The sequence below is a fragment of the Cataglyphis hispanica genome, chromosome 3 (genome assembly GCF_021464435.1).
Source record: "Cataglyphis hispanica isolate Lineage 1 chromosome 3, ULB_Chis1_1.0, whole genome shotgun sequence".
NCBI classification, from domain to species: Eukaryota; Metazoa; Arthropoda; class Insecta; order Hymenoptera; family Formicidae; genus Cataglyphis; species Cataglyphis hispanica.
The window spans coordinates 11,370,790-11,391,290 of NC_065956.1; the positions used below are offsets into that span (position 1 = coordinate 11,370,790).

General features: G+C 34.7%; 1 protein-coding gene across 3 annotated transcripts in view; it reads left to right on the forward strand.

Annotated features, from left to right (window-relative positions):
- Positions 1 to 20,501, forward strand: part of LOC126859234 (nephrin-like) — a 223,107-nt gene that overhangs the window by 80,088 nt on the left and 122,518 nt on the right. For all 3 annotated transcript variants that reach the window (XM_050610297.1, XM_050610296.1, XM_050610298.1), the window contains exon 4: positions 2,137 to 2,342. In XM_050610297.1, coding sequence (XP_050466254.1) covers positions 2,137 to 2,342 — 206 coding nt within the window. The remainder of the gene's footprint in view (positions 1 to 2,136; positions 2,343 to 20,501) is intronic.

The following is a 20,501-nucleotide window of genomic DNA, read 5'->3' on the forward strand; positions in this document are numbered from 1 at the left end:
TATTATCAAATAAAATGTAAATTTATAAATTCTTTTTATAATTAAATTAATAGAATAAGTTAATAGAATTAAGTTAATAAAATAGTTTTATTCCACATTTAATGGATTATTTTATTATATATATATATATATATATATATAGTTTTATATGAAGCATATATTTTAAATCTTGAAATAATATGTATATTTTTTTAATATAATAAATCTTGAAATAATAAAATACTAGTTTCATAGCTATGTACATACAAAATATAAAAAATACAATTGTCTTTCGCAAAAATAATATTACAACAAAGAGTTAAATGTGTCATAACGTGCGTTTTCCATTTAGAGCGGAATAATTCAATACAACTAAACACAGTGCCGCGCTTTTCAACATCGTTCCGCCAACAGCATTCGCCCTCACGCTTAATTATCCGCACGACACAACGTGTGGCCGACTTTCGCAAATAAAATGTTCCACGAGGGATTTACTCGCCCAGCCTCGGAGAGAACAGCCGTCCGTCGCAATTAGACCTTTTTACTGTCGACGTGTGTTCACGGATCCCTTAAATTTCACGTAGACCGCGTAAATCACGGAAAGAAACTCGACAAGCGAGGTTGATGCCGCAGCGTCGCGCTGCGTCTCGTGCTACGTTATGCCGGTGAATTTGAGTAGGTCTCGAGTCTGCTTGACGAATCGCTCATTAAAAACCTATCCAATTTGTCTTGGCAACCGCGAGAACGGGAATGAGCCGCGTGCGGGTGAGAAGCGAAACTTGGACGATCCTTCCCGACACTCAGGCACGATTGACGGCACGAACGTCTTATCGCGCCAACTTGGTCGTCATTTTGTTCCTCGATTAGACTTACGAACTTATGATGAGTCATTGTCAGTCCGGACCAGTGATAATTAACGGCAGGATGGAGGATACAGCATCTGTGTCATAGTTGATCTTTGTGCTATGGGACCGGAGAATATCTTGGATTTTAAGGAAGAGAGAAAAAGAGCAAGTTTTTAAGATATAACTAAATTAAGATATAACAAAACGTAAAGATAAATCAAATTGTTATCATTGTTTATAGGCCATCCGGTAAATCATACGACATCGTAATTGTATAATACGAACGATATATCAGTATCGGCCTTTCTTTTAACAAGACCTAAAACCGCTTCCACAGAAAGCTCCGACCTGAGAAGTAAAAGGTTATCTGACTCTTTCGGTCGAGTGCACTTCTCCCGGTCTGTATTGGGTCGTCTCGAGCCCGGGCGACTTTGAGAGGGTGAGAGATGGGGGAGAATCGCCTCGCCACCCTTGCCTCCCGCGAGCTCCTCGACTATGACGAATTGCAAAAGTTCAGTGAAAAATTGGCCGAAGCCAGATAAGGGCGGCCCGAGTGTATTGTGCGTCGTACTTTGGTCGTCGACCATTCGTTCCTCCGGTTACTTTTATCCCTCTGGCCGACTTAACCCGCATTATTTAGCCTGCCCACCATCTCCCTCGTTCATTCGCTCTCTTCTCCGGCCCGCGCAAGGAAAGATTTCAAAATAACTCGTCTGTTATTCCGGAGGGGAAAGTTTTCGCCTGGTTGACAAATGCGAATATCGTGCGGTGGACGGCAGCGCGAGCTACGCGACTTGCTGCCGCGATTTGCGACACGCGAAACTGCGGGTATTTAACTCCGCTAACGGACATATTTCGCGGCGGTAATCCCGTGATTTGTATGCGCGGCCCGAGGACACTCCGCGAAGCTCGCAGGCCAAGCCAGACGAAGTATATCAGTCGCAAACAGACTTCTCACTGTAAATGCAGCGTACTCCGCGATAAGAACTCGCTTTCGACTCCTTTGCCGTGACGCATTAAATCAACAGCGTAAATCTTTTATAATGCTTCACTTTGATGTTTTATGCTGCGATAAGCTACACTACTTTTTCGATATTATCTTTTTTTTTTAATTCGATATTTCGGTTATTCTATAATTTTATAATTTATTTTTGGTTTAAATAAATTGAAGAATTTTTCATAAAGTAGTTTTTAAATTTGAACGATTTTGCGAGTGTTATTAAATATTAAGCTAAATACGAGAGAGTTAAATACTATGCAATTTTTTTTCAAATTATATTTTAATAATATATTTCTGTAATTATTGTTGTAGTTATGATGCGAGAAGTCGACAGTTTGGAAAAGCGAAACTCTGGAGTGCTGCGCATTTTTGGGGCCATCGAGCGTCCTTTCGTGCGAACCCACCGGCGCAGTTGACAGTTCAGGATCTTCGGCAGAGTGACGAGGGTGTTTACAGGTGCAGGGTCGACTTCCGGAACTCGCCGACAAGAAACTTGAAAGTTAACCTCACTGTTATCGGTAAGTAAACATCGTCCTTAATCGCTATGGTAGGTTTCTTGTTAGATTGACGTTTGCCCGAAAATGTCTATACCAAGAGCGAATTATTCGATTTATCATTGCTAGATAGTACATGCATATTTTTTTACCACTGGTCTATTAATCTCGAAATTTGTTATTAAATTGAAAAACCATTTTGTGCACACTCTTACGGTCTTTGGAATAGAAGTTGTAGATATCTTTTAAATCGTAATCCAGTCATACATATTTTAAAATACTGAAAGGCGCAGATGCGCTGTTTAAAATTCTGTGTTTGCATATATAATTGCTGTCACAGATATAGAGCGGACGTATGCGGAAGGCACGCAAGTGCTTTTCAGTAATTTGCATTTCTATAGTGATTTACAGAAATTGACCTGGTTGTTTTCACGAGAAAACTTAAATTTTTCGTGCGGAACTAACTCAAGGCTCGTTAAGCTTCCATAAAATTCTGCTCAAATTATCCTTTTTGCACGATTTATTATTTATTTTCTAGCAGCGTTTCCTGCTGCTAGTCTCATAAAACAGCTTATTAAAAAATTACATAAATTTATTGCTTTGACAATTATGAAATATTTATACTAAATATAATAATGAAATGTTTTAATAGAGAGACATTAGATATGCATTTATTATTAAATCATAAGAAAACTCGTGAAAAATTGATATTGAGAAAAATATTATGATGCAAGAAATGCATTCTAAATAAGCAAAAATTGTCTTATTTATTATACAATTATAACACAATAGTATAATAATGACAATCGCAATTGACAACTATTTGCGAAACAATCAGTTATGATAGTATCGCGACTATCCGATAAATGAAAGCTACGAACGGAATAATTTTTTTTTAATGACGTAACAAATCTCAAAATACTTTCGACTTGACAGTTTTCATTTAGTGTGAGATGAAACGTTGATCTTTTCATGGAAAACTAGTTGCAAACTCATTAAATACAAATAGAAAAGAAACGAAGTTTCTATTCCGCACATCAATCATTTTTTAAATATACTTCTCGAACCAGTCCTCTTCACGAGGATATAATCGTCGATATCCGAAGATATGGTGACACACAGTGCGATTGCAGTTTACAACTGTTTGCAGTGGAACGGTCAATCGTGATAGCATCGCGACTATTGGAGAACATAGGAAACCTACGAATAGACACGCTCTTCTCTTTCATTCTTTTTTTCTTTCTCTTTCTCTCTCATCGCAATATAAATCTGGAGATCTGAACGTTTTTCGAGAGGGGAAACTTGGGCTTTTCGCGCGGGTTCTAGTTCGAGGCTCGTTAAACTTTCACAAAATTGCGTCCGATCGAGGAAACTCAGCGAAACTGGCCGCCGATACTCGATGTCGATTGTCGCTGCGATTGGACGAATCGGTCCCAAGAATGGTCGTTAATCCGAGATCGAACGACCACTCGTACAATCAGTCGACTATTGAAAGCAATCCTCTGTAAACGATCGTGTTGAGAGTACCGTCGATTGGCTGATTTGTCTGTAGTTTGATTTGCTCTTCCGTCGACGCGCGGTTGTTAAATTGCCGAGTCGAATATTTCTTAAGAATAAAATTCTTGGATTATTCATAGAATCATTGATAATATGGAATGAAAAATTTCATGTTTGCTTGTAACGCATGACTTAAAACCCACGTCATAATCGATTGATCTTTTTTTACAATGGAAATAATATGTTCAAAATGAGAAAAGTATAAAAATATACGCATGCTTGCAAATCTGTCTATATCTATAATAATTTTGTTCGTTATTTATTTTAAGATAATTTATTCGAAATTAACTCGAAAGTGCTTTCCAATATATTTTTTATTTATCAGATATTATAGTTAAATTATTTTTCAAATAATCAGTATATATATTTCATTCTGAATAAATTTTAATTTAAATATATGATACTAATTTTTATTTACGAATAAATTTGTCTCCTTGGATAAAATATTGTTTTTTCTGTGAAAAAAAAATAAAGCTGTTTTCTTAATTTGTTTTATTTTTTGCGTGAACAAAATTTTTATTCAAATAATGATGCCCATCAGCATGTATATGCATATCGAATCTGTTATAAAATGGAAATATAAACACAAAATTTGTTATTAATTATATGGTTATTAATTTATATTGTAATAATTCTTTTTAGTACATACTATATTACAAATAAAAAGAGATTAATATGATTTTGAGCAAAAAGGCTTTTAACGTTCAAGATATTAACAGTTTTTTCAGAGTTTTTGTCTCTCTGATAATAGGTATATATTACGTATTTATTTCGTAATTATTTTTTGCAATGAAAAGTGATATAAATTACAATGAGACTTTGTGCATAGTTGAAATAATAGTGTTACGCGATATTATTTTACGTCATGTAAAATAATTACTTATAACGTGACTAACTTGACGAAACGGATATCGCAGTGCAGTAATTAAGACTTGATATTAGATCGATAAGATGCGCGTTAACCTGTATAGAAAGTTCAATTTCCACTTTATAGAAAGTTATGTAACAGTTTCTCGTTTCCCTAATGTTAAATAACAGTATCCGGTGCAGAAGCGAAATCAAACGTAATTACGCACGCACGCTTATGCATAAACGCTTTGAAAATACTGAAAATGTTTCGATAGAGAATGTTGAAAATTATTAGGATATTAATGTTTAATAGTCAAAGTAAAAATCAATATATTTAATTTTTTAATAATTTTACAAATATTCTGAACAAATCTCATATTATATAATTAAAGCGAGTCTGACAATATTCAGAGAATCTGAAATATAGGTTTTCGTAATCCTCTTTTTCTTTCATATGAGCTCGCAAAACTTTTTAGCTATAACGATAGCATATTTTGCTCTTCTTCAAGTGCGCTAGCTCTAATAAGTGATTTACAACTTCGTGTCCCAGTTCGATAGCAGCTTCGATCGTCAGCGATGCATATCCGCCGCACTGATTTTGTAATGCAGTAAAACCAGTAGTTGGTGAGCCGGCTTCTGAGAAACGCCGAAAGTCCAAGATGGGCTCGTCGCTCTTGTCTCTTAATAGAATCGAAGCAATACCTTATTGGTTTCCGAGGAAGAGCTCTTCATGTCGTGGCGATGAGAAGCTTTCACGAAGTCTCTAACCCAATTTGGCTATCGATCGATCATTAAGTTGATTTAATATGTGGGTCGCTGATTAGATGTTCGGTTCAGATGAGAACCGATGAGAGTTTAGATGTTTTTTTTTTTTTTTTTCATTTGTGACAGACATATATAAATGCGGATATAATAAAATTGTATAATAATGGATTAATCATTGGATATATTCAATGTATGTAAAAAACAGTATAGATTCAATATGAAAAAATGATAGTGATTTTTAAACGGCGAAACTGCATCCAACTATATGGCTGGATAATGCTTCTCTTTTGCGGAACCTTTCAATTTTCGCTTAAAATAATAATAAAACAATAATTAATTAATTTTGGCAATATGTATTTTTTAAATTAATTAAATTGAAGAGAACATTTTGTGTATAAAAGAATTATTTATTGGATTAGTCATCAATCAATAGATAGATCATTAGATATTTTGCTTTATTTTTTAATACATACATGTATAATTGATTTATCTTCTTCTTTTTAATCGATGTCATCATATTCATTACAAATTTTTCTCATCTACTTGGACATTAGAGGTAATTCGCAAAGTTCAATTTCCAGTCGAAGAAGAGATTAATCGATCAATTGAAAGCGTATTACGTCAAAAGATTAACCCAGTTTGTTGAATAAATGCGTACCAAATGCGCAGATCGTGTCAAAGCCAAATTTCAAAGCCGACCGATCGGCGCTGTTTTCTTTTAATCAGAACTTGGTCGAGCATTGCGGAACCGTCGGTTGGATCGTCGCGCATCGCTAACTTAAACAATCTGCTTTCGCGTTAGTGTTCGGATATCTCGGGCTCTCGTCCCGATGGAGCTTCTCAAGGGATGTCCGTAGAGCGTGGGCATGTGGAAAACGTAATCGAATAGGGATACATCTCGCAAGTGAAAGACCATTGGCGTCGAAACGCCACTGTCGCTTCGTTTTACGCATCGATGCTCTGCGTCTGGCGCTTCAGCTCGGGTTAATTTCGAGCCACTTTGAGATATATATAGGGAGAGAGAGAGAGAGAGAGAGAGAGAGAGAAGAAGAGAGAAAGAGATGAGGACGAATATTCTTTCATTATCTGTTAATTATGATTATCGTTCTCGCTTTCTTAAATCACATTTATTCGCATTTTTACATATTTTACGTTTTTTGATTTTTCTCTCCTTGATCACTTTAAATCATTTTTATCTAACAATTTCAAATTACTTGTTAAAAAAAATATCTCGTAAATTAGAAATAATCATCTTATGCCTGCAATATTTCTTGCCATGTCGCGCGCGCATCACCTTCTCCATCACTTCCATCGCTTTTTCTCTTTGTCGTTGCAATTTTCCTGTCCCAAGACTCAGAGTCGTTAGCTCATTGGATAAAGAAGACACGTCCCAAGGCTCCATCGTTGAAACTTGGGAACAAAAGCTGTTCGGGCGTTGAATCGACTCATGCTAATCCGATTAGGATTTACTTTAGATTTTGACGAGCGCTTCTCCCTTTCTCCCATTTCCCCATACGCACACTTCGGGGCTCATCTAATGGCCGCTTACGGCCAAATTAGTTTCATACTGTCTCTCGTCCTCTCACCTAGTCTATGGCCACTTATTTAGCGTACAGTCATATTAGCCTCTATCCACCAGATTAATTGCTTGCTATCGTATATGTGTCTAAATTGTTAATAAGCTATTTTTTTTGAAATTTAATTAAAATTAATATTTGAAAGGATAATAATTGATTTTTCTTATATGATAGCGATACAGAAAATTTGTGGCTGAATAAAATTGAAAAATTTCAATCATTTTCCATAAATTGACTTGCACTGTCTCTTTTAATTTTTCAATAATTGTTTAATCTATTGTTTAATACGTAAATTTAATTATCATGACGAAATAAATATGACACGAGATATAAAAAATATTTTCTAGGAATTTTATTATAAAAAAGACGAAATATGCATTATATAATTAAATTAAAATTCACAGAGTTAATAATAATAGTATTAATCCCGCGTATAATTCGTGACTCTTTGCATTCTCCAACAAATTTCTATATCTTTTTGGCTCTCATCAATGAGCTTTTCAAGTGATTTGGATAAATCCTGTAATCCCAGACAGGACACGTTGCATCGGAATCGCCAGAATTGCGTCTCAACGAGCCAAGAGGCACTACGTGATTCCCTGAAATCGATACTTCACGCTGGATATCCTCGTTTAAATCGCTTTATCGGTGATTACTCGTCAGCTTTCAGAAAGGAAGATCGACGCAATGAGAATTGAAAATATCCGATACTGCCAGAAGCATCTAAAAAAAAAAATCGATTTTATTATCCTTGATGTTCGTCCTTTTTATTCTGCGAATGACGTGCACCTCATTATCAAAAAGAGAGAATAATCGAGTCCGCATATACTTAATTTCATTGAAAATACTACTCATTTTTAGATATTTTTTATGTATCTGTGTGTAAACAGAGATCAACAAATATAAATAAAATTATAATATGACAGAGTATATGAATAGTAACGAAAATATTTTACAATAAATATTAATAACATCAAAATGACGTAAAATATAACGCATTTTTATGACATAATTAATATTGTACAATGTAAATTGAGGTTTTTTCATCTAATTAGAAATTTAATAAAATTCTTGTAGTGAGAAAAATAGTACTTTTAAAGAAATTGTAATTATGTATACGCCACTTTTGATTTGTCAGCCCTGTCATTACTTGTCCACAAACTGCATCGCCCGCTGATGTAGAATTTCTGGCATTCACGTGCGGGGGGGGGTTAACGAGGGATACGAGTTTAAAATCGTTTTCTTCCATCGTCAAAACCTTTTCTTCCGGGATTTAATCTTTTTGCATTGCGCTCGATAAACGGCGCAGTCATCTTCCGCCCGAGTGTTTTTCTTCTCGAGCGCGTCCGGCGCCCGGAATCTTTCATGAAAATTAAATACCGCGTGCTGGAAGATGATTGATATATCCCGCGAACGACGTTTTCCAACGTCGTCTCTACCTCGGATTCTCCGTGAGAGGGGACGGATGGCACTCGCGCCCCGAATAGAAAGAGTACGGAGCCGGGCGGACACATCCTGAAATTTAGTATGACGGAACGGACGGGCTCGTATTTTATCGTTAGCAGATTCCATAGAAAATTCAGAGCTCCGCTTGCGACTCGGGGTGTGGCCCCCAACTGCCATTTCCCATCGGACCCCGAGACCCACGCGGTTCTCCACGGTTTTCGTGTGCCTCTGTCTTCTGCTGGTAAACGAGCGTATCTCCGGAATATTTTTCGTATGTCTCGACTTTCTGACATAAATGCATTCTTATTCGCGCCACCGTTAAGAAGTTTCCTCACCACGCGATACGATACTTCACAACCTTGCTGACTCATTTGCTAGCTTCGCAAAAATGCGAATTTTTTTCTACTATTTAATTTAATAGCAATTAACTAGAGGAGGAAACACATTATATAAAGTAATTTATTAGTTATTAATTTATTGCAGATTGAAGTATGTATTGGCATGTGTCATTCTGTCGTAAAAGTTAAGGAATCATTCTTTTTTGAATTTAAAGAAGATTTGTGAAAATGTGACAAGACTGTAATTTGACTTAGCAACTTTATAAGTTTTATCCTTCATCATCTTCCTTAAATATCATAGCAATTAATGTCCAAATTAAATTCCTGTCAAAGTAAAGCCCGGTAATTTCAAAGTGACACACACACACACATTTATTGCTTTAAAGAGATTTAACTCGTTAAATTTAGATATGCATAATTGGTAACACCGAATATTCGCGTAATAAATTTTGCAGAGAATTTTTACTGAAAAGAAATTAATTCTGCACATAATTTATAAAGATTCCGATAAGAGAAAAGTCATGAGACTTCTGATATATAAATTATTTATTGATGTGTTCTTTGCGAATCTTACAAATTTATCGCGGTAATAATTCATCGTTACATCATAATAGAAACGTACATTTAGCGAAATCGATGCCTTTCCACGTTCGCAGACCAATGCGATTCGAAAGTTTCTCTCGGAGCGGAAAACGCGACTCCACCGAGTAGACGAGGAAAAACATAAAAGGTGGAAGGATGGCGGAAGTTTGCCTCCTCGGGTTTGCGCTCGCGGTTAGGTGAGATTCTAAAAAAATCATGAATCAGAGACGAAACGAGCCTTAATAATGAATTGTCCAATTCGAAAACTTCGTCGGATAAGTCTAAAGAATGATGGCGTATCCGCGTGAAACTTGCCATAAAAGTGTAAAACTTGCTTTTTCTATGGCATGTTGCGGCTCTTATTATGGAAAATACCGGGCATTATATTTTTGATCTTTCATAAAAAGTTATTTTTGTAATTATGTAAAAAATATTTCCTTTTTTTTTTAAAGACGGCAAAGTTGGATTGCTCATGTAGATCAATTATAACGTTTGTTATATCTATTTTCTCTTTCTCTTTAATTAAAATAGAATACTTTTAGAATTTCTTATGAAATATTTTCCTCCCGATTCTCTTTCTCTTGTGAGATTATTAACATTATTTTATGCAAACAATGTTACAATTTTCTACTATGTAATTTCTCTTATAAAAGACTATGTTTCGTTCATGTCATATTTTTGCCATATGTCTGACACATTATGTTAAATGATATCGAATTTTATAATTTTATTTTTTTCTCAGTATTATTTTTCTCTGTATTATGCATATACATAACTTTCAGATCACATTAGGAAAGTTAAAATTAAATTCGAAATTTATATCCGCGAAAATATTATGGCAATTCCTTGGCGTCTCTTTTTATTTCTTGGGTTGCGAAAACAGATGCTCGTTAGTCGGAAAAAGTCTTATAGGAATCCTGAAGGATCTTGTTTTTCAAGAAAAGCTCATGATCACCGAGAAACGTTGACCGCTTAAATAGTAGAAAACGAATGCGACGAATATCTGCCATGTTATGCTTTCTTCGTCGCATGAAAACTCCGCGGAAAACTAGCCGGCGATCAGGCGAAACTTTCTCGTTGTCGAAAACTTGTAATACTTCGGTAATATTATAGCTCATATATATCGCGTTTTGTTTGCAGTAAGTGCAGTAAAAATTGTAAATGGACTGCCGTTCCTTCTCGTGAAAACAATTCACGTCGTTTGAATCCTGTTTAATGCAAGAAAAGTTATAATTGCGAGCTATAGAATTTTTTTTACTCTCATGATAGCGCAATGCCGATAAAATTATAATTATAATTTTTTTTTTGTACTGTCCGAACAATTCAGAAATTAATTATTATATTTTATTTATGAAGCTCATATTATTTGAAGAAATGAGATTTAAAGTTTCAAGTCGTTTCAAACTCTGAAAATTAAAAATTTAATAACTTCTGTTAACTACTTTTGATAATTTGAATATTTGATAGCGCAGAAATCTAGTTTCTGAAATAGCCTTTTCATAAAATTAAAAAATCTTGTTTTTATCTAAGTGTAACAATGCAATCAATGTCATAAATTTTGACATGACACAAAAATTTGTTCTAAGATGAATTTATTTTTGAATTGTATCACGTTTCATTTTCTCGAGCGCATCGCTGGAGAAACGATCGGGGTCCTATCGTATGAGAAAATATCGCGATATTTCTTCGGATGCCGAGAGCGAAACTAGAGGAGAGTTGTCCATCAACCATAATGATGGGCATCTCAATTTCCATATCCTTCGTTGCTTCTTCGCTATTTTTCATCCGCTTCTTGACTTGATCTTGACTGCCTGTTTATCATAGAGATTTTTAACTTTTTTCTAATTAATTATCAGAGTAGAAAATAATACAAATCTATAATTTTCTTCAATAAAAATTTATCTGAGTTTTTATTAACAAATACTAATAAAGTAAAGTCAACTACTATCGAAAATATCAATTAATTCTTTTCCATTAAAAAAATATTTGTATTGTAATTATTTTTTAATCAAACTATAATCTAATGTTGATGAGACTGCTAATATCTAGCTTTCTAGATATTGAAAAAACTTTTCCACTTTTTTATCTCGAGCTAAGTTAAATTTCTCGAAATCACTTTTGTTTTTAATTCAATTTTTACAGCAATATTTTTCTTTGATATAAGAAATATTGCATTCTGCAATTAAATGAACTGGTTAATTGTGTGTAACGCGATTATAAATCTATATTCAGATATCCACCACGTGCGGAGCGGATGTCATGACGTGATAAAAAATTGACATATCGTAAATCATAACAGATTGTTTCTGATCTTTCGAGTTTCTTGGTTTCTCTTTTTTTTTTTTTTTGACTAGAATCGCGCCTTTCTCGATGTCAAAAGAAAATTGACAAGAAATTCACGGATAGTCCAGTTGCCACATATTTTTCCGCTTCGGAAAGCTCATCTGTCTTCGCAGACGAACGTTCGATATCTCGCAAAATCGGTCCTTATCGACTTCGTCTAGCCGTTCAAAGGTCATGTATATTTTTCTACAGTGGGTTAGACGGACAATCAGCTACACAACAATTCTGCTATCTTAATGGAAATTATTTTCCGATGAAGGAATCATCAGGGAAGAATAAAATTCGATATGTAATATATTTACTAAAGTAGAATCAAACCGTTGTTTATCGTTTAGTATTTCATAATATGTAGAAACGTGGAAAATTATCATAAAATAATTGCGTATTGATTGATTAATTCGGACAAATTTCTGTATTTTAAAAATTATAAATATTTTTAATTTATTTATAAAATAATTTCTAATCTATTTCTAATAAATTACAGTTGTAATAAATTTTGCTTGCACATGTATAATTTTTATAATGCTTTTTAAATCTTTTAATAGATTATAATTAATAATGTGTGCAGAAAAACTCAGCATGTATATGTGGCTTTATGTGTAAACGTTTCCGTTAAAATATTTTAACAAAGACATGGATTAAAAACATTATAATATGCATGAAAATTATAATACACGGCAACGAAATCACAAAAAGTTTAATCTCGTTTGCGACTCGCAGTGTTATGAAAATTGACGTCCTCTACGCGCACGTTTTACAAAACTAAATCCGCGTTGACATCGAGAATAAATCACGAATCGCGACAAATTTTCATATATTTCGCGACGTGCGTCTAGCTCGCGACGTATTGCGAGAAAAATTGCAGGGACACGCGCATTACAATTGAATGTGTCGACGTTCAGAGTCGTCGTACGTCATATTTCTCTTAGAAGCAATCTCTGCCTAAATGCGGAATTCGATCCGGGACACCCAGGATTTTAGTTTCGATGAAGGATCTTCTCTTTTTGCGACTCGGCACGGCAATCGCGCCGATCAATTATTCCAGTCACGTGTGGGATTCACTGTCATCCGCGATATCCTCAATTCGGAGTGTCCTGTCATCCCTGTCTGCTTGGAACCTACAGTCGGATATGTCCTGAATCGAACGAGCAACTTTGCGTTTTCTCTCTGACCATTTTTACATTAAAAAACGATTACATTCCTGTATTTGATGACATAACATAATCTTCTACTTAATCGTCAAATAATTCTGGATAAATTTGAATAATTAAATTGAATCAATTTTTTGCTCGATATAATAAATGATATCGCCTTATTGTTTTGTCAAAGCACGTTTAATTATTATTATTATTATGCCTGTTTTGTGTCACTTTTATGACATTTAATTTATTGGCATATAAACAATATTGTATTTCTTGCAAATAATTCAAATACGTTTTGCATTCTTAAATTTCTATTTTAGAATCCCTTGTTTTATTAATTTTAATGATTGTTTCGTAATAAAGATAAGATTTGCAGATATTGTATACATATATGTACATAGTATATGTATATTATCTTATGTTACCATTGCATGATTGCATCACAAACATATAGCAGCTTCGATCAATTACTCAGCGAGAGATTAATTACTATTCAGCTATAATCAATAATGAGATAATAATAATGTAGGAAACTGCGATTATGATTAACAGAATTATTGATTTTGCGACAGAAACTTCATCCACTGACTTATCATTATTAATAAAATACATTAATAAAATACGATATTAATGATAATTAATTATTATCAAATGTTTCCTTTTATATATATATATATATATATATATATATATATATATATATATATATTTTAAGATCTTTTGTGTCTCTAAATTTGTATATCATATACGATAAGAAATCTCTTAGAGATCTAATTATTATAATATTTAATCTTCAATTAAAAATCATAAAACTATGTGATATGTTTATAAAATTTGTGTGAAGAAAAGACGTTTTAAAATCTTCAAGGGCTTTGTTGAAATTAGAAAAGGTGATAAAAAAAAAATTTCAAATTACCTCGCTATGATGGATAGTACATTGTCCTATGAACTACTTGCAATATAATTTTAGATTATTTACAGAAAACACGCGAAAAAAGAGGAGAGATAGAAAAAAAATGTTTACGAATAAAATAACTTAACGCTTGAAGTTGAAACGGGAATACTTCGAGATAGGAAGAAGTAACGTCGAGATATCTGCGGAAATATGGGGTCGGCGATCTCTTAAAAAAGCGGGAACGAGTCCTTCGCATGATAAACGCCAGGATCTTCGCGGAGCAGCAGGTGCAACGGCGGCTAAGTATGTAATATCGTTCTGGGTCGGCAGTAAAAATTCTTCCGGGACTCGACGCGCGCGTGATCTATCCTCACTAGAGAAGGGCTAAACGACTCGCAAAGAGATTCTCTCCGGAGAATATCTTCGCGGCCTGAGTAACGATCGTCGCGGAGAAGCAGCGCGTAAAGTCCGATGCGAGACCACGTTGGATGCGGAAACGTTTGTTACGAGAATTGTGAAACACAGGGCAATTTTGCAAAGGAAACCTTATTCACTGATTTATCCTTGTAACCAATTGGTCGGAACGGCGGTATATAAGTTAGAAAATGTTTTCTCGTACAAATGTTTTACGACGAGACGTAACAGTTTAAATGGTGATCTTTGCGGAATCTCGTAAGGAGGAAAAGAACAGTCTTCGAGTTAAACTTGAGCAGGATAAACGAGTAAATCGGCTAAGGCAAATGTGCGCGCGATATCTCGACAACTATAAAATCATATTGTTCTCTCACGTCGTTCGTAACGATAACGCTTACTGATACCGAAAGATTTTCGTAAATCACCGCCGATTCTCCCTGCTCTTTTACCGCTGCCGATTACACGTCGTAACGACCCATAAGAAGATTACGCAGCCTTCGAAATTCGTCGCGCTTGAAAATTTTCCCATGGTTATATCCTACCTTTGAGGAAACGGTAAACTTCGACGGAAGTGGCGTCTGAAAGATACGAAGCTACGTATATGAAAGTCTGGCGAATTGTTGACGACGATGACGACGATGCCGGGAAAATTCGCAAAAAATACGAAGGATATCTGGTCTTGGATAACCTGAAGCAGATCGCGAAATACGAAACGCGCGACTGCGTTTTTCCCATCGCGCCTTCCGTTCCATCAAGTACATTCCTTTCCGTCTCTCTTCCGAAAGTAGCAATTCTGTGCCGCTTCCGTGCGATCATGAACGACTGAGTTCGTTTCTAGATTTTGAAGAAAAATGTAATAAAGCATAATAAGATATAATTTTAATCGTGTTACTTATATTACAATAAAAATGTAAGTAATTTGTAAGATGAATCTAATTTATTAACGTTTCTGCATTATTTTCTATTGGTATATATAGTAAACTTTTTGATTCCATCATTTTTTTTGTGATCTTCATTTAAATCACTCGTCAACATCATTCGCGACGATTCAATTGTTCGCGATTTATTTATATGTACCGGACATCGTGAAAGCTCTTCATAAATGACTCGTCACGCGCTCTCCAGCGCGTGCGTTCCTGCATTTCTTTATAGGAATTCGTCGCTGTCGACACGAGATGGTTTAAAAAAAAAAAAATAAAAAGAAGAAGCGAAAACGCGAATGCCATCGTTTACGGTATTCACAATGAGAATGAAAGTATAATACAATGCGAAACTAAAGGCTCGACAGAGAAACGAGCGAAACAGGATGCACGTAAGAATACTCGTATTCAGCGCGCCCCAGGACTCGCTTAACTGTCTTCCTATCCTTCAACCTCCGTTCTCCAAGCGCACGCCGGATTTCCATCCCCTCCGGATTTCCACAATGCGTTCACTGGAATTTGCCGAGTATTAAAAGAACAAGATATATCTCGGCGCGGGAGTCTCTCCTCTCCTTCTTTATTTAAGAGAGCGAGAAAACGCCTCCGTGAGGGAAAGAAGGAACGGCCGGGGGATAATACACGGGGGGAGAGAGAGAGAGAGAGAGGGAAATGTAATCTTGTAACTGCGGCGTGCGCGGTGTACTCGGCGCGTTACACGACTCGGGAAATGCGAGGAACGACGTTTCCGGTCCCAGAAGAGACGCGGAATATCCTTTCACGCGCTTCTGTATGCAATTTTTGCGTTTTCTTCCGTTAGCTTGTCTCAGAACAAATGGCATTGCGATATTCGAGAATTTTTAGCTTGTTCTCTCATCAGCACGAAAGAATAAACACTCGTTTCCCGTTTCAAAAGAAACTGTTTATTTTTCTTTTTAGTGTAAGGTGTTGTTAAATAGATAAAACTCAACATAAACGCGCTGTATTATATGATATTCTGGCATTTTGACGATCAATAAGATCAAACTTACTATAATAATTAATCGTAAAGTGTTATTTATATATAAAGTTAATTTAAAAATTTATTCCTCTTGAGATAATTAGAAAATTACTGCTCTCTTTATTCGCTAAGAACGATTTAATTTCACGCTCGTAAAATAAAATTTAGGATAGGAAGGATTAAGCAGTAAAGAGCTCGCTATCAAGGAACTTTAGTTAATCTTGCGTCGAGTTGTTGATATAAGTCATAACATGAAATGTAAGCCATAGCGTCAGCTCTAATCTTTACAGCACAATGGAGTAAGTTTCAAGGAACGATGGAACAGGAATTTGATAAGGAATACTAAAGTAAATGTTTACGAGTTATAATAATTAATAAATCGTGCGGTGGAAACAATTGTATGTATATATGTACAATTGTATGTATATTATCTTGTTTTCTTTGTTTTCGTTGTTTTATTAATGCTTTTTTTATGATCTAATTGTTTTTTATTTTGTATTACTTTTTTTATTTGTTTTTTTTTTCGCTTTTTATTTCATAGATTTTCTATTAACCTCTATTCTTATCTGTTTTTATTATATGCTTCTTAAAATGGAGTTGATAAAAAGTTCTTCGTCTTTCAAAAATATTAGAAGGTAAATTAAGAAGTAGATCAAAAAGTAAATTTTTTAATCGTTCCGATCAATCTTTCCGCATCAAAGAGTACATGAAAAGCGCCCGCAGTCTAATTAAACAACGATAAATAAGTTATTCGCGAGTTTCCACGAGTTCTCTTCCAAGAAGATTCTCTTCGCATTTCCGTCTCGATAAATCAATTTCCGGAAAAATGGCGAGCGTCGTTTTATTTCATTATAGAATTGCTCTCGCAAAACTATGCGTTCGCTGCTCGTATTTCGACAATTCCACAAACAGCGTGTCAAGCCTGTGCGGAAACTTCTTTTGACGGGGTATTTCGAATTTCCGGTGAGTATATCGACTGCGCACTGCGTGTCATGATGCACTTGTCAAAAATCACAAAACATACATACGAGAGAATCGTCCCCAGACTTTTCTCGAAACTTTCTACAAGGTTAAAGAGGCCGCTAATTTTTCCATATCTATTTTCTCTTCGGCTGCATTGATTTTTCTCACACGCTTTAATTGATCAAAATTAGAAAAAAAAAAAAAATAATAACAAGAAATCAATTTCTTTTTCTTTTTATTTTTAAGACGTGTCTTTCTTGGTCAGTAAAATATTCGCAGAGAAAAATTTGGCGTTTTTAAATTTCGGGATCCTTAAAATATGCAATCTTGTTCTGGACGAAACGCTCGATGCGATATTTTTGAGGGAAGAACAGGGAATAAAGATCTCGGACGGTTCTTTCGCGTCCGCGTGATGTGCAGGCGCGTTACATCGACATGTCCTGAGAGACAAACGCCTTTGAAGTTGCATCGGCATCGACAGCAACTCGATTCCGAGAACGTGTTGTCAGCTCGTTTCTCCCCTGCGGGATATCCCGGGTATTTTTCCAGGATCTGAATACACGTATACCTCTACAGCGCCGGCTCGCTCGCTCGGCCCGAGTCCCGCTGAGAGTTTTACGAGATTCCACGCTTTGTCACACTTTTCGGTTAGCAACTTTGCGATGGGAGGAGAGTCGCTATATATCGATACCTTTGAGGAGTCGCGACGACACCGACTCGATTTCAGGAACGCATTGTCGCGCGGAAAAGTCCTTCTTCTCGGAGTAGTAGACAGTATATTTTTCCATGGAACAAAATCGATCTTTCCTTATACTCGTATAGCAGCGCGCAACTTTCTCCTCACAAGTCCGATAGAATAGCAAAGTTCGAACTCGTTCGATTCAGGAAATGCAAAGCGAATTGGCGAGATAACGGTATGGACAGTTATGAGGAACGTATTCTTTCTCTAATACGCGTGTAGAATACAGTGTAAATGGGACAGGCGAATTAACTCGCTTCTGCGATACGTAATTTCTTTGTTAATTAATGAGAGGAAATTTAATAATTTTATATAGAGGTTTTCCGTTAACATCAAACTTTGCAACGCCGGTAATGTTTAGAAAGCAGCTTACAAGCAAGCTTTATTAAGTGAAGCTAATTTCAAAATACAGGCTTGATTTACATTGTATGATAGGGTTCTTAAGATCTTGGTAATTAAGACTTAAATTAAAATTTGATTAGGATTTTTGATATTGAGAGAACAGTGTAAGATTTTCTTATCTCCATCTATATACACATCGTTGAAACTTAATTCATCAGAACTTCTTAATTTTTAATCGTTTACAACACTGAAAAATGATCGATGCGTCCGCGTTGAAGCCAAGGCATTCTTCTCGTTGTTTGGCGTCTGGTGTTTAAGATAAAACGCGGCATCACCACATATTATGATTTATGATACGATTCATTAGTCTTTGTACCACACACTTGATTTATTACGAAAACAAGATAAACGCATCCCGCCGGTGAAGCCAAAGAAAACTCGCGTCAAAGATAATTCTGTGAGCGTGCTAAAGAGGCAAATTATTATTTGTTGTTAAATAATAAATCCGATATCTCTTATCTTACTGTGTTTTTATATTATTTAACTCGTTTTAATGATTGAGTAACATAGAAATATTTTTTAGAGAGCAAATTGCATTAAATTCCAAAGATGCTTTTAATGATCCAGCATCGCAAAAATTATATCGTCTATAATATCGTTAAGAAAATTTTAATTTACAGAATATTATAAATATTAAATTGTATTGAAAAAATAATTTTTTTTTTCTAATATTTCTACTTGACTATTGGTGATTTAAACATGTGCTTGGCTTATTTATCGAATAATTTAATTTTTGCATAGAAATCTTTTCGATGTTTTTTTTCATATTATATATCGTCAATCTATTTTTAGCAGAAAAAGTGGCAAAGTCAGTTATAAACGATTTCTTTGTGAGAAACGACAGGAAAGTTTTTCGCAAGGCACGAAACGCGATAAGGAATGGCGAAATTTTACGAGCTTGTAAGCGGTCTTCCGGTGTCTTCAACCAGCATTTCTGCCCGCTTTTCGAGCACCTCCATATCTTTCGCCTCCGTGCTTTTCATTGACATGATCATCTTTTCCTCTCAGTATCTCGTTCTATCGCGTTTCTCCCTTGATGTCACCATTCACTTTGCGCGTGAGATATATGTGCAAATCTTTCAATATGCTCACGCATTCTCTGTCTTGCCGTGATGTATGATATTTTTTTCGTTACATTTGAATATATATCGAAAGTATTATGCGAGTGAAGTATTTGAATTGTTAATAGTTGTATTCGCTGATGTATTCTATAAGCAAAGGAAAAACAGAATATGAGAATATCTCAGGTTTTTTACAATAGCGAAAAAAAAAATCACAATAGACTTATAAATAGACTTATACACACACACACAATTTTGTTTTTTTTTTTTTAATATACCTTTGATTAATATTTGTCATAAAAATTTGAAAAATCTATCATTATAATACTATTTTGATATATTAAAAATAACATGATATATTATTTTTAATTATTTTTATATTTTTAAATAATATTTTAAATAAAAAGAATTTAATTATGGAGTTAATTTTCCGCTATCACCACACGCGTTTTGCAAGCAGTGGTAAAAGTTATCAGTTTATCTCGCTGTCGTATGTGGCAATTTCAACGGAAATATTCGTGGTACTCTTGTATCTCATTTTTATCAATTTTACAATATCTCGAGCACGCATTCAAATAATCTACGCGATGCACGGTTTAATAAACTCTCATTAAAAAACGACCACGTCTCGGTTTGTTTCGCAAGCGGCATAATGTATGTAAAAATAATTCCAAGTCGGTGCACAATTCGATCTAAAGCAATCGACCAGAACGGATTAAATTTGCATTTCAAATGAAGTTTGATGCTTCGATATGCGACCTCGCCACGACGAATTCTTCGTTAAAATCTTTGAAAATGATCATGATCGGATTTTTTTACATTTATATATTTTTCTCTTTCTACAGACTTTTTAGATGAATAAAATTGAACAGAGTTATTCTTTAAGAAATTTTCTATTACGCTATGAATTTTCCATACGGAAACTATACTTATAAATCAAAAAAATTAATAGTTCTGAAACGATTAAATATGAAACATTGGAAATAAAAATAAATTCTTAATTGAATTTTAAACTACTTTTATTTTATAACACTTTTAATACAAGGCGAACATTATTAAGACATCTAACAATAGAGATTTGAAAATGATCGGTTTTTTTTACATTTATATATTTTTCTCTTTCTACAGATTTTTTAGATGAATAAAATTGGACAGAGTTATTCTTTAAGAAATTTTCTATTACGCTATGAATT